The 12,618-nt window shown below is 44.5% G+C and overlaps 1 protein-coding gene across 4 annotated transcripts in view; it reads right to left on the minus strand.

Annotated features, from left to right (window-relative positions):
- Positions 1 to 12,618, minus strand: part of C16H11orf49 (chromosome 16 C11orf49 homolog) — a 210,775-nt gene that overhangs the window by 52,729 nt on the left and 145,428 nt on the right. For 2 of the 4 annotated variants that reach the window (XM_006042413.4, XM_044929193.2), the window contains one exon: positions 1,074 to 1,227. The exons of the other annotated variants lie outside the window; for them this stretch is intronic. In XM_006042413.4, coding sequence (XP_006042475.2) covers positions 1,074 to 1,227 — 154 coding nt within the window. The remainder of the gene's footprint in view (positions 1 to 1,073; positions 1,228 to 12,618) is intronic. 4 annotated transcript variants of the gene reach the window in all.

The following is a 12,618-nucleotide window of genomic DNA, read 5'->3' on the forward strand; positions in this document are numbered from 1 at the left end:
GACGGCGCACCATCCGCTGCTGCGCTCCACCCCTCCGCTCCCCGTCTCCACCGCAGCATGCGATTTGTCCCTGGAAAAGCTTCAGGTTTGGGGGCCCTGGTGGTTTCAACTAAGGATGCCGAGGCCCAACCCCGGGTGCAAAGAACTGGAAACAGCACATCCTTGTTTGGCCACGAGCAGCAAAACCATGTGATGGGACTCAAACGAGGCTGTGTGGTAGTGCGCCCGGCTGAGGAGCCGGAGTCATCAGTCTGCCTCTTTCTGAGCCAAGCTGACAGCCACAGGCCTGGGAAAGGAAGGCCCAGTTTCAATTGCTTCCCAGTCCTGGTTACCTTGGTGGCGGGAAGGGTGGGCTTGGGGTGCTGCTCTGTGGAAATATTCCTGGGCATTTTGCCTAAGTAAAAATGACCAAGCAAGGTCTCTGAGTTTTCAAGGAGGAAAAGAGAAGAAAGATAAGTAACAGTTTCACTCTCAGACCCTTTCTCTATGAGTTGTTCTTTAAAAACAACGAGGTGTAGCTTTTGTGATAACAACCATTTGATGAAGCATCAGGTCCTCCTTCCCGCCCCCAAGGAAATTATAGATAAAGAAGCCGATAGTCTGAACGTTAAGTAATAAACCAGGTTTGGTTGTTGAAACGGTGTGATTGAGGCTAAGATCATAAGCTCAAATCAGCCCTGGGAGCCAGGTGGCTTCTTTGTGTCCACAGTCACCGATCTCACACAGGTGTATGCTTACTCGTAAAAGGAACTGACCTGGTGAGCTGGATAAATCAGTATCAGTGCTACTCAACACACACACAGACACACACACACACACAAAACCTCAAAGCACACATCCCACTGACCTCAAATTTATACACACAGGAAAACATGAAACTTTTTCAGAAAGTATTTTAGAAAGGATCCTTTCTAAAAATAATTTCAAAGTGGTGCTTTGATTTAAAAAAAAAATTAATTCTAAAGTCCTCTGACTCTACTTTCAGAGAACCATATGGTGTTTGGTCTGCTGAACTGGAGAAGAGAGGACAAGCATCTTACAAAAGAGGCAGGACAGCACAGAAGCTCACATACTTCCGGTGAGTGATGCTGAGATGCCACAGGACACAGTGATTAGCCTGGGACTTGCAGAAAGCAGGGGCCTTGCAGACACAAAGGTGGAGTCCTGTTGCTGGCTGCTCGTGATCGTAGACGTGTCACATAAGATCAGTGAGCTTCGCTTCCTCACCTGTGAAATGGGAATCATCCTCATAGGATTAGTATGAGGGTTATGTAACATACGAAAAAGGTTTTGTGCGGTGCCTGGGACACAGTAAGTGCTCAATAAACAATAGGTGTACTCATTTCTCTTTGTGTGTGTGTTAGTTGCTCAGTCATGTCCGACTCTTTTCGACCCCATGGACTATAGCTTGCCAGGCTCCTCTGTCCATGGGATTCTCCAGGCAAGAATCCTGAAGTGGGTTGCCATTCCCTTCTCCAGGGGATCTTCCCAATCCAGGGAACAAACGTGGGTCTCCCGCATTTTGGGCAAATTCTTTACTGCCTGAGCCACCAACAGGCACAGGAATCAAACATGGCTCTGGGGAGGGACCTAAGGGGCAGCGGGCACACAAGCTTCATGAAACAGGAGTTTCTTCATCTCTTTATTGGGCTGGGCTTAGAAGGCCTCCACAGCGTCCCTTAGTACACTGGAAACAAGAGCTTGCATTTCATGGGGTTATTGATGAAAGGGCCATGAGAGATTCAATCCTGGTCCTTTGGGGATGTCCTTTTGGACATGGCAGATGGACTTGACATTTTCCCACCCCAGAGTGTGGCGGAGCAGATACAACCTTCCTCATGGCTTCCACCTGTTGAGACAAACACATGTCTTCTGAACACAAGAGGGGCCATGCAAGCACAGATCTGGTATCAGACAGCCTTTCCCTGCAGCATTCCTGGGGTGTCAAAATGACAAACATTCCAGCAGGCTGAATCGAGTCCTTCCCGGCCTGTAACTGGGGGCCTTGTGAAGCTGCTGCTTGTGATCTGAGCCGTCAGGACCTCACTCCACGGCTGTGGGGGGGACTTCATTAATATTGATGAGCTGCAGCTCGTTAACCTCATTTGATGTTTATTTACAACCATTCTTCTCATATGCTAACGAGTGACACTGGGCTCTTCAGATAGAAAGGAGAGAACTGGACCCTCTCTGCCAGCATCTCCTTGGCAAACTCCTGTCCCTTGCCACAGCAGTTTGCGCAGAGGGAAGGATGCCAGATGGAGGGAATGCGGCAGTGGGGACACAACGATGTGAAAAGAACGTCTGCAATGCGATGGGGGAGCAGCCCGCCGCTGGGCCGAGGGGTGGCCCAGCGGGTGGCAGCAGGGAGCTGACGGCTGGGGATCCGAGCACCAGTGAGAAGGCCAGGAGGTGAGCGTGTGCAACTGGGGTGGGAGGTGGAGATGAGGGGGTCCCCTGGGCGTCAGTGGCCTTGAAGGCCCCTCTCAGGTCATTTCACTTTCTTCTAAGATCTTAAGGAAATCAACAAACAGGGGGTTGGGGTAGATTTCTGTAAGGCAGTTAAATGCCCACAGTAATGAATGCTTAGCAAAGGCTTGGCTTGGGGAAAGAGCACTCATTGTCCAGAACATCACTGTGAAATCGGTAAGTGGGGAGGGAAAAATATCACTTTCTCTTTTTCTCCAAGTTACGGATATGTTATGTATATCAAAGAACAGGATGATGAAAGAAGAGTCAGAGATGGGGGTGAGGGGTTGGGGGGTATATTTTTGAAAAATATGGCCAGGATTTCCCTAGTGTCCAGTGGTTAGGAGTCTGCCTGCCAATGCAGGGGACACGGGTTCCATCCCTGGTCTGGGACGATCCCACATGATGTGGGGCAGCGTAGCCTGTGGGCCGCAACCACTGAAGCCCTTGCACCTAGAGCCTGTGCTCCGCAACAAGAGAAGCCACCGTGATGAAAAGCCCGCCAACCACAAGGAGCAGCCCTCACTAGAGAATGCCTGAGCCACGAAGACCCAGTGCAGCCAAAAGTAAATTAATTACAAAATTTTTTGTAACATCAGTCACAAAAAATATGGCCATTCTATTTTTTCAGGGCTGCTGAGTCTAAAGAACACAGGGCCTCTTCCAAACTTCATAGTATGTAGCAAGTCAATTTTGAGACGTCTCATCCATTCAAAAGGCATGAAAAGACTATGTAAGACATACAAGGGGGATGGAAGGATATATGTTTATTAATATCAGCGCCAACATCAAACTTAAAGTTTCCTAAACGCTTAAATGCCAGTTCCCCACCATATTTCTGGTCTTTATTCCTCTGCACGTTACATTACTATTTAGACAATTATCCCCTTCCTGCCTGCGCGGTCCACACCCTCTCTTTTCTCTCCATCTGACTTTTTCTGTGAACCACTTTGAAGATCGCTTCTACCCTTGATGTGCCTTTCTGCAAGACTAAAGAGGCAGGAGAAAAAAGGAATCTCTTACCTTAAGGATTTAACCACATTTAAGTACAAAGTATTGGTTCTGAAAGGGTAGATTTTATGTTGAGTTGTTTGTGTGAGATCATTATCCCTTAGGGTATGAATTGAATCTCTTTCAAGTTTCCTATGAACTCAGTTCCTGTTGGATTGAAGGAATCAATGGCAATCTGCATTCAGCCTGACTGTGTGCAGCTCACCTATCCCTGCTGGTGCTGCTGCTAAGTCGCTTCAGTTGTGTCCAACTCTGTGCGACCCCATAGACGGCAGCCCACCAGGCTTCCCCGTCCCTGGGATTCTCCAGGCAAGAACACTGGAGTGGGTTGCCATTTCCTTCTCCAATGCATGAAAGTGAAAAGTGAAAGTGAAGTTGCTCAGTCATGTCCGACTCTAGCGATCCCATGGACTGCAGCCTACCAGGCTCCTCTGTCCATGGGATTTTCTAGGCAAAAGTACTGGAGTGGGGACATACATTTCTAGGAGACTAACCGAAGCTGTATGCTTGGGCTTCCCTGGCGACTCGGACAGTAAAGAATCTGCCTGCAACACAGGAGACCTAGGTTTGATCCCTGGGTCAGGAAGATCCTCTGGTAAAGGGAATGGCTACCCACTCCAGTATTCTTGCCTGGAGAATTTCACAGAAGAGCCTGGTGGGCTATAGTCTATGGGGTCCCAAAGAGTTGGGCAGGACTGAGAGACAAACAAGCTTGTTCTAGACTGCAGCCGTGTTTCCCGACTTTTTAAAATCCCATCCCCCACCCCTAGTCTTTTAATAACATTTTTTTCCAAGTGCCCTCTTCCACCATGAAATTTTAATACCATAGAAATACTGCATGTCTATTTTTTTTTAGTGGAGGGCCACAGACCATTATATTATTGAATTTTTTTTTGCCTCTCAGAGAACTAATATTTTCCCCCTTCAGGGTAAATATTGCTCCCATTGAAAATGCATGTTCTAGAGACTTTTAAAAAAGTATATCATCTGATTTAACATGTTCCAGGACTGAACCCAACATTCTCTCAAAGTGAACCATCAAACCCAATTATGCCATTGTTCTGATTTCAGAAAAAGAAAGAAAGAAAGAAAAAAGGACATCTTTGGGCCTATCCAGTGATAGTTTTTCCAAAGAAGAGATCAAAATCCTTTTTTTTTTTTTTTTTGCGCTGGACCTGATCTATCCGCAGAATAAATGGCTTACTTTTTGGCTGTGGGTTAGCGTTTTACAATAGTTCCATTTGAGTGCTAGAAAAGGTAACAGATCATCAAGTCCCTTGGGGACCCCCAAATAGCTAACTTTCCTAAAAGTCAACAATATATTCCCTTGTAAGAGTAGAATTAAGTTCATTATCTCATTAAATTTCTCCCAAACTCCAGAGTAAGACAGTGATTGGTGTTGCTATTCCTCTTTTACAAGCACAGAAATGATGACATCGAGAGATTAGGTAGCTTAAATTAGGTCACAGGGACTGATGTTTCTTCGTATAAATACCTTATCTGTCATACAAAGTCTCTATGAGGATTTCTAGACCTTATGTCTTCTGGTTCCTACTTTAATCTAGAATCATGGTACTCTGCTAGAGAAAAATTTAAAAAGGTCATTCTGCCTCTGACCACCTGTTTTCTCTATCTAACAGCAGAAAAGCAAAAGAAGGTGCTAACAGATAAGAACTGACTGACTGATGGGAAGAAAGGAAGAGAACTCAGGCTATTATTCTAAAGGTTTCTATTTTGGAAACAAATGCCTTATAGTCAAAGATATGGTTTTTCCAGCAGTCATGAGTGGATATGAGAGTTGGACCATAACGCAGGGTGAGCACTGAAGAACTGATGCTTTTGAACTGTGATGCTGGAAAAGACTCTTTTGAGAGTCCCTTGGACTGCAAAGAGATCAAACTAGTCAATTCTAAAGGAAATCAACCCTGAAGCTGAAGCTCCAGTACTTTGGCCACCTGATGTGAAGAGCCGATTCACTGGAAAAGACCCTGATGCTGGGAAAGACTGGGGGCAGAAGGAGAAGGGGACGGCAGAGGATGAGACAGATAACATCGCTAACTCAAGGGATGTGAATTTGAGCAAAGCATAGCACACTGCATAGGGAGGCACACAAGTTTTTTCTTTTCCATCATCTTTCTGGGTTTAGACAAGGCAGAGTAAACCTTGATATATAAAGACTCAAATCAAGAATTCTCACAGAGGACCTCCCTGGCAGTCCAGTGGTTAAGACTCTGCACTTCCACTGGAGCCTGGGATCAATCCTTGGTGGAGCTACGATCCCATATGGCCAGAAAAAATAAAAAAGAATTCTCACAGAGAGTCTTCAAGTAACATGAAAAATTCATATTTTATTTAGTAGTCACAGAAACAGATCATGTCTTAGAACTAGCCATACTTGAAACTCACCATAAGAAGGTGGGAGTCAGAGGTTGGCAAACCAAATAAAAACTGCTATCTAAAAGGCCTCTTCTCTGTAAACTAGACTTAGGTTCATTTCAATTATCCCAGCTAAATCAGCATTAAAATTCCCTAAAGAGTAAGTGACTTCAAGAGATAAAGTCCATCTCAGGCTCTCAAGTAGATCTGTATGTAATTCATTCCTTATTACCAGGGTCTACTCTATTAAAACAAAACAAAGAACTTCAGGAAAGGATATTCTGCAATATTGGTTAGGAACCTCACATGACATCGGATAACATTATCTCTAATAAATTTGCCCACATATGTGACCTCTGTCCCTCACATTGCAATAGGAATTCATTCTTTTTTGTTTGAAGAGTGGAGATGAGTTAATGATGTGTAAAAGGCTTTAATTTTCATTGAGAATGCCCAGAGCCCAAAGAGACACCCCAGATCAATGAGAACACATTAAGGAGAATTTCAAAGTAGTATTACATTCAGTTCAACTAGCTTCTGATACAGACATGTTATTCTAGCTGCTTCTTTTGCTATAAACCAGGAACAAATTTGAGAGAGGGCAAAAACAAAAAACCCTTCATGCTTTGCCTTAAAAAAATAAAATTATAACTATTTTGAACTAAAATAGAAACTAGAAGATACAAGGTACAAATATCTAAAAAGGGATTCTTCTGTTACAGAGAGGCATTGAAACAAACAAACAAAAAACCATTTCCTACTGGATGCCATAAAACAGGAAAACAGGGGTGGAGGTAGGGGCAAGTCCTTTAAAGTCTTGGACTTCAGAACAAAGGAACCAACTGAAAACATTCCAGCTTGGGGTTGGTGAGGAGAGAAAGAGCCCCACAGAAACCCCGCTCATGTTGGTGGCAGCAGCTGTCAATGAGGTGGAAAAGGGCAATGGGCAGGAATGAGCAGGAATGAGCAGGAATGGGCAGGAATGAACAGGAATGAACAGGAATGAGCAGGAATGAACAGGAATGAGCAGGAATGAGCAGGAATGAACAGGAATGAGCAGGAATGAGCACCGCTGTGAGGCTGATTCATCTATTTCAGAAGCATTTGTCTATCTTGTTCTACCAACATAACTAGCTAAAGAAAAAAGCCTAGATTCGGGAAAAGGCTTATTTTTTTCATTGGCGGGTGACCAAAGAAAACACATTCTTCAACAAGCAGTACAATAAAGCAATAAAAACAAGCTGGTACGTATCAAACGTTTTTATCCAAAGTGCTTAAAACATATGCCTATGTTATACCCAGTTTTCACTTCCCCTTTATCATCTTCCTCACAGTTGTGGGAGGAAAAGCCAACTTTCTGTGGGAAGGATGTCTCCTCTGCAAACTGATGTAAGTCTGCAGATAACTTTAGGAAAAGGACCTCACAAGAAAGCTCTCCGTAAAGGCTTGGCTCTACCATTTCAAAGGCAGGGGGTGGGGGGCGGGGGGGGGGGGGGGGGCAAGTCCTTCTTGGTAGCCATAGATGCTGCCAGGAAGAAGAATTCTTCATTTGGGCCAGGTACAAAGAGGGAGAATACACAAGGAAAAGTAAGATGGCATTTTCCCATCCAGAGATAAGTAAGGAAACAAACCCACGGACTCACTAATCTCTTTTTCTAAGCGATGGTATTATTAACCTGGTTTTATGCTCAGTGAAGTTGTGTGGAAAGTTAAGTGTTCAAGAAATAACTTGCTCAAAGTTACAAAGTAGGTCTGTAACAAAGAGCATTGTAGAACCCAAGGGTCAACTTCAAAAAGTGAACAGATGGAGGTTATCGGAAAGGCCCTTACAGGTTTGAGGATTAGAAGTTGGAATACTTTTTTTTTTAATGGTGAATAGGAATGTGTAGAAGGAAATGGCAACCCACTCCAGTGTTCTTGCCTGGAGAATCCCAGGGACGGGGGAGCCTGGTAGGAGGCCGTCTATGGGGTCGCAGAGAGTTGGACACAACTGAAGTGACTTAGCAGCAGCAGCAGCAGGAATGTGTAGGAAGACCTTAGACCAATGACTTGTCATGACACAGTGGTCCAACCCCATGGGAACAGAGATTAAAAACAATTTTATAATGCAAGGTTTCAGTACTTAACAGGTAGTTACATAGTTTTGCATAAAACATATTAAGTGAAAGTGTTAGTTGCTCAGTCTTGTCTGACTCTTTGTGATCCCATGGACTGTGACCGACCAGGCTCCTCTGTCCATGGGATTCTCCAGACAAGAATACTGGAGTAGGTTGCCATTCCCTTCTCCAGGGGATCTTCCTGACCCAGGAATCAAACCCTGGTTTCCTGCATTGTAGGCAGATTTTTTTTTTTTTTAGGATTAGTCTCTTGGCATATTTTATTTATTTAAAATATTAATTAATTTAATTGGATGATAATTACTTGATAACAGTGTGATGGCTTTTGCCGTACATTGACATGAATCAGCCACGGGTGCACATCTGTCCCCCTATCCTGAACCCCCCTTCCACCTCCCTCCCAACCCCATCCCTCTGGATTGTCCCAGAGTACTGGCTTTGAGTGCCCTTCTTCGTTGTAGGCAGATTCTTTACCATCTGAGCCACCAGGGAAGCACATAATTAGGTTACTAAGGATCAGACTTTTACGGTCAGACAGTGAAGGTGGTGAGGATGTCACAGATAGTTTTAAAAGCTTGAGGAATTGGGGCTTCGCTGGTGGTCCAGTGGTAAGGAATCCACCTGCCAATGCCGGAGACATGGGTTTGATCTCTGATCTGGGAAGATCCCGCATGCCGAGGAGACACTAGGCTCGTGGGCCACGACTATTGAGCCTGTGTCTAGAGCTGGGGAGCCACAGCTACTGAGCCCACGTGCCACCACGATGGAAGTGCGCGTGCCCCAAGGCACATGCACCACAGAAAGAGAAGCCGTGGCAATGAGGACCCGGAGCACTGCAACTAGAGAGGAGCCCCCACTCGCTGTACCTAGAGAAGAGCCCGTGCAGCAGTGGAGACCGAGCACAGTCCAAAATGTCCTACTCTAGACAAGAGGAGAGATTTTTTTCCCCAGAGTAGTATGCTGAGCATGTAAGATGTTCTTTGCTTCACTGGGACATCTGGAAGAACTCAGTAGGGCTGCACTCAAGAGCTAAGTCTTGTGGACAGGATGACTTGAAATTTCCAACTTGTGATGGCTTGAAGTAAATGCTGTTTATAAAAAGAGCCTAAAAAGTCCTAATTCTTCTGTTTTTGAACTTTGGAACCATTTTAATAGTAATATTCTCCTCAATTTTTTTTCTCTGGGCCTTGATATGACAGAAAAATCTTAGAACGATGTAACTGAAAGATGCTTATTAATTTTTATGAGAAAAGTCAGATAAAGTGCGACTAACTAATCAGTAACCATCTCGAATGAATAGACTTTATAATGAACACACAGGCTATGATAAAAATGATTAGGATAAAAGGAATCTACATGATTTCATGAAACCAAAGTTCATGAATATAATTTTCTATTGCTTGAGATAAATCCAATAAATCTGAATATGACATTGGCTTGGCAGATCGAGGGACCTACGATTTTGATTCCCTTCACCCAGACTCATGCCTCCAGGCAAAAAAGCAACTAAAGTTCGGATAGAAATCAATTATGTGTCCACTTTTATGAGGTACCTGGAAGAAAGGAGACTAGAGGACACCCGGGGCTGGGGCTGGGAGAGGGAGAAGCGGGCCGTTCTTGTTTAATGGGTGCGGAGTTTCAGGGTGGGACGTTGAAAACGTGCTGGAAATGGATAGAGGAGCTGGCGGCACAACGCTGGGAATGAACTTGAACGTACGTAACGGCACGGAACTGTGCGCTTATCCACGGTTAGAGTGGTGAATTTATTACGTGTATTTTACTACAGTAAAAAATGATCTGTCTTGTTTTCAAAAATATCCAGATAAAAGGTTCTTCAATCATTCTTTTATACTAATGTGGCTCAGGCAGTTCCCCAAATTTGTCTGCTCATCAGAATCATCTGAAGTGACTGTTTACAGTCACACATTCTCTGGCCATGTGGGAACTCCTGGGCCCTAAGATAGGATCACGAAGAGAGAGCTGGATGCTGTCTGTATTGGGGCGCCATGGTGCCAATTCAAGAAGCTTATTCACCCTTAGACCTCTTCCTCTGTCCTGTTTTTGCTTTTTAAAAATTTTTTTTTATTGTGGTAAAATACACATAACAAAAAATTTACCATCTTAGCCATTTTTAAGTGGACAGTTCAGTGGTATTAAGTTCATTCACACTGTTATGCAACCATCACCCATCTATCCCCAGTGCCTGCTGTATCTTCTAAAAATGAAACTCTGTATCCATTAAACAACACTCTCATTCCTCCAGCCCCTAGCAACTCTAAGTACCTCATATAAGTGGTATTTGTGTTTTTGTGGCTTGTTTATTTCATCCAGCTAGGCGTCCTCAAGGTTCATCTATGCTGTAGCATATTCAGAATTTCCTTCCTTTTAAGGCAAGTCATGCTTCACTGTGTATGTACCTTACCCGCTGATGGACACTTTGGTGACTTCCATGCTTTAGCTGCTAAGGACATGGGAGTACAAGTATCTCTTGGAGACTGTGCTTTTGGTTCTTCTGGCCATGCACCCAGAGGGGGTCGGCCTATTTTTGATTTTACAAAAAAAATAATACTGATTTTACAGTACAAGCCACTGTACTGCTGTACACAGCGCAGCCCCGATGTACACTCCCTCCAACAGCGTACAAGGGTTCCGGTGCCAGTTTCTCCACATCCGTGCCAACACGTGTTCTTTGCTTTTGTAATAGGAGCCCTCTTAATGGATTTTTTGGTTTTCATTTCCCTAATGATTAGTGATGTTGAATGTCTTTTCATTTCACTCATGGCTTATTGATCATTGCATATCTTCATCATCTTCTTTGGAGAAATATCTATTGAATCCTCTGCCAAGCTTTAAATCAGGCGGCTTTTTTAAATGGTTGATGTTCTTGTGTTTTAATAGTTGTCAGGCTTATTTTTCATGGAGAAGGATATGATTTGAGCCTCCAATATAGAAGTAATTTTTGAGAGATAAAGGAAAGTTATGACCAACCTAGATAGCATGTTCAAAAGCAGAGACATTACTTTGCCAACAAAGGTTCATCTAGTCAAGGCTATGGTTTTTCCTGTGGTCATGTATGGATGTGAGAGTTGGACTGTGAAGAAGGCTGAGTGCCGAAGAATTGATGCTTTTGAACTGTGGTGTTGGAGAAGACTCTTGAGAGTCCCTTGGACTGCAAGGAGATCCAACCACTCCATTCTACAGGAGATCAGCCCTGGGATTTCTTTGGAAGGAATGATGCTAAAGCGGAAACTCCAGTACTTTGGCCACCTCATGTGAAGAATTGACTCATTGGAAAAGACTCTGATGCTGGGAGGGATTGGGGGCAGGTGGAGAAGGGGACGATAGAGGATGAGATGGTTGGATGGCATCACTGACTCGATGGACATGAGTCTGAGTGAACTCGGGGAGTTGGTGACGGACAGGGAGGCCTGGCGTGCTGCGATTCATGGGGTCGCAAAGAGTTGGACATGACTGAGCGACTGAACTGAACTGAACTGAACTGATGCTGTTGTTTTGGGCTTCCCAGGTGGCGCTAGTGATAAAGAACTCTCCAGCCAATGCAAGAGACATGAGACGAGGGTTTGATCCCTGGGTCGGGAAGATCCCCTGAAGAAGGAAATGGCAATCTACTCTTGTATTCGTGCCTGGGGAATCCCATGGACAGAGGAGCCTGGTGTGTCCCAGTCCATGAGGTCGCAAACAGTTGGACATGACTGAAGTGATTGAGCACCCACCCATGCTGTTGTTTAACTTAGGCAAAGGAGTTCGTCAAGGCTGTATATTGTCACCCTACTTATTTAACTTATATGCAGAGTACATCATGAGAAACGCTGGACTGGAAGAAACACAAACTGGAATCAAGATTGCCGGGAGAAATATCAATCACCTCAGATATGCAGATGACACCACCCTTATGGCAGAAAGTGAAGAGGAACTCAAAAGCCTCTTGATGAAAGTGAAAGTGGAGAGTGAAAAAGTTGGCTTAAATCTCAACATTCAGAAAACAAAGATCATGGCATCCGGTCCCATCATTCCATGGGAAATAGATGGGGAAACAGTGGAAACAGTGTCAGACTTTATTTTTCTGGGCTCCAAAATCACTACAGATGGTGACTGCAGCCATGAAATTAAAAGACGTTTACTCCTTGGAAGGAAGGTTATGACCAACCCAGATAGCATATTCAAAAGCAGAGACATTACTTTGCCAACAAAGGTTCATCTAGTCAAGGCTATGGTTTTTCCTGTGGTCATGTATGGATGTGAGAGTTGGACTGTGAAGAAGGCTGAGCGCCGAAGAATTGATGCTTTTGAAGTGTGGTGTTGGAGAAGACTCTTGAGAGTCCCTTGGACTGCAAGGAGATCCAACCAGTCCATTCTGAAGGAGATCAGCCCTGGGATTTCTTTGGAAGGAATGATGCTGAAGCTGAAACTCCAGTCCTTTGGCCACCTCATGCGAAGAGTTGACTCATTGGAAAAGACTCTGATGCTGGGAGGGATTGGGGGCAAGAAGATAAGGGGATGACAGAGGATGAGATGGCTAGATGGCATCACTGACTCAATGGATGTGAGTCTCAGTGAACTCTGGGAGTTGGTGATGGACAGGGAGGCCTAGCGTGCTGCAATTCATGGGGTCGCAAAGAGCTGG

The sequence above is a fragment of the Bubalus bubalis genome, chromosome 16 (assembly GCF_019923935.1).
Source record: "Bubalus bubalis isolate 160015118507 breed Murrah chromosome 16, NDDB_SH_1, whole genome shotgun sequence".
NCBI classification, from domain to species: domain Eukaryota; kingdom Metazoa; phylum Chordata; class Mammalia; order Artiodactyla; family Bovidae; genus Bubalus; species Bubalus bubalis.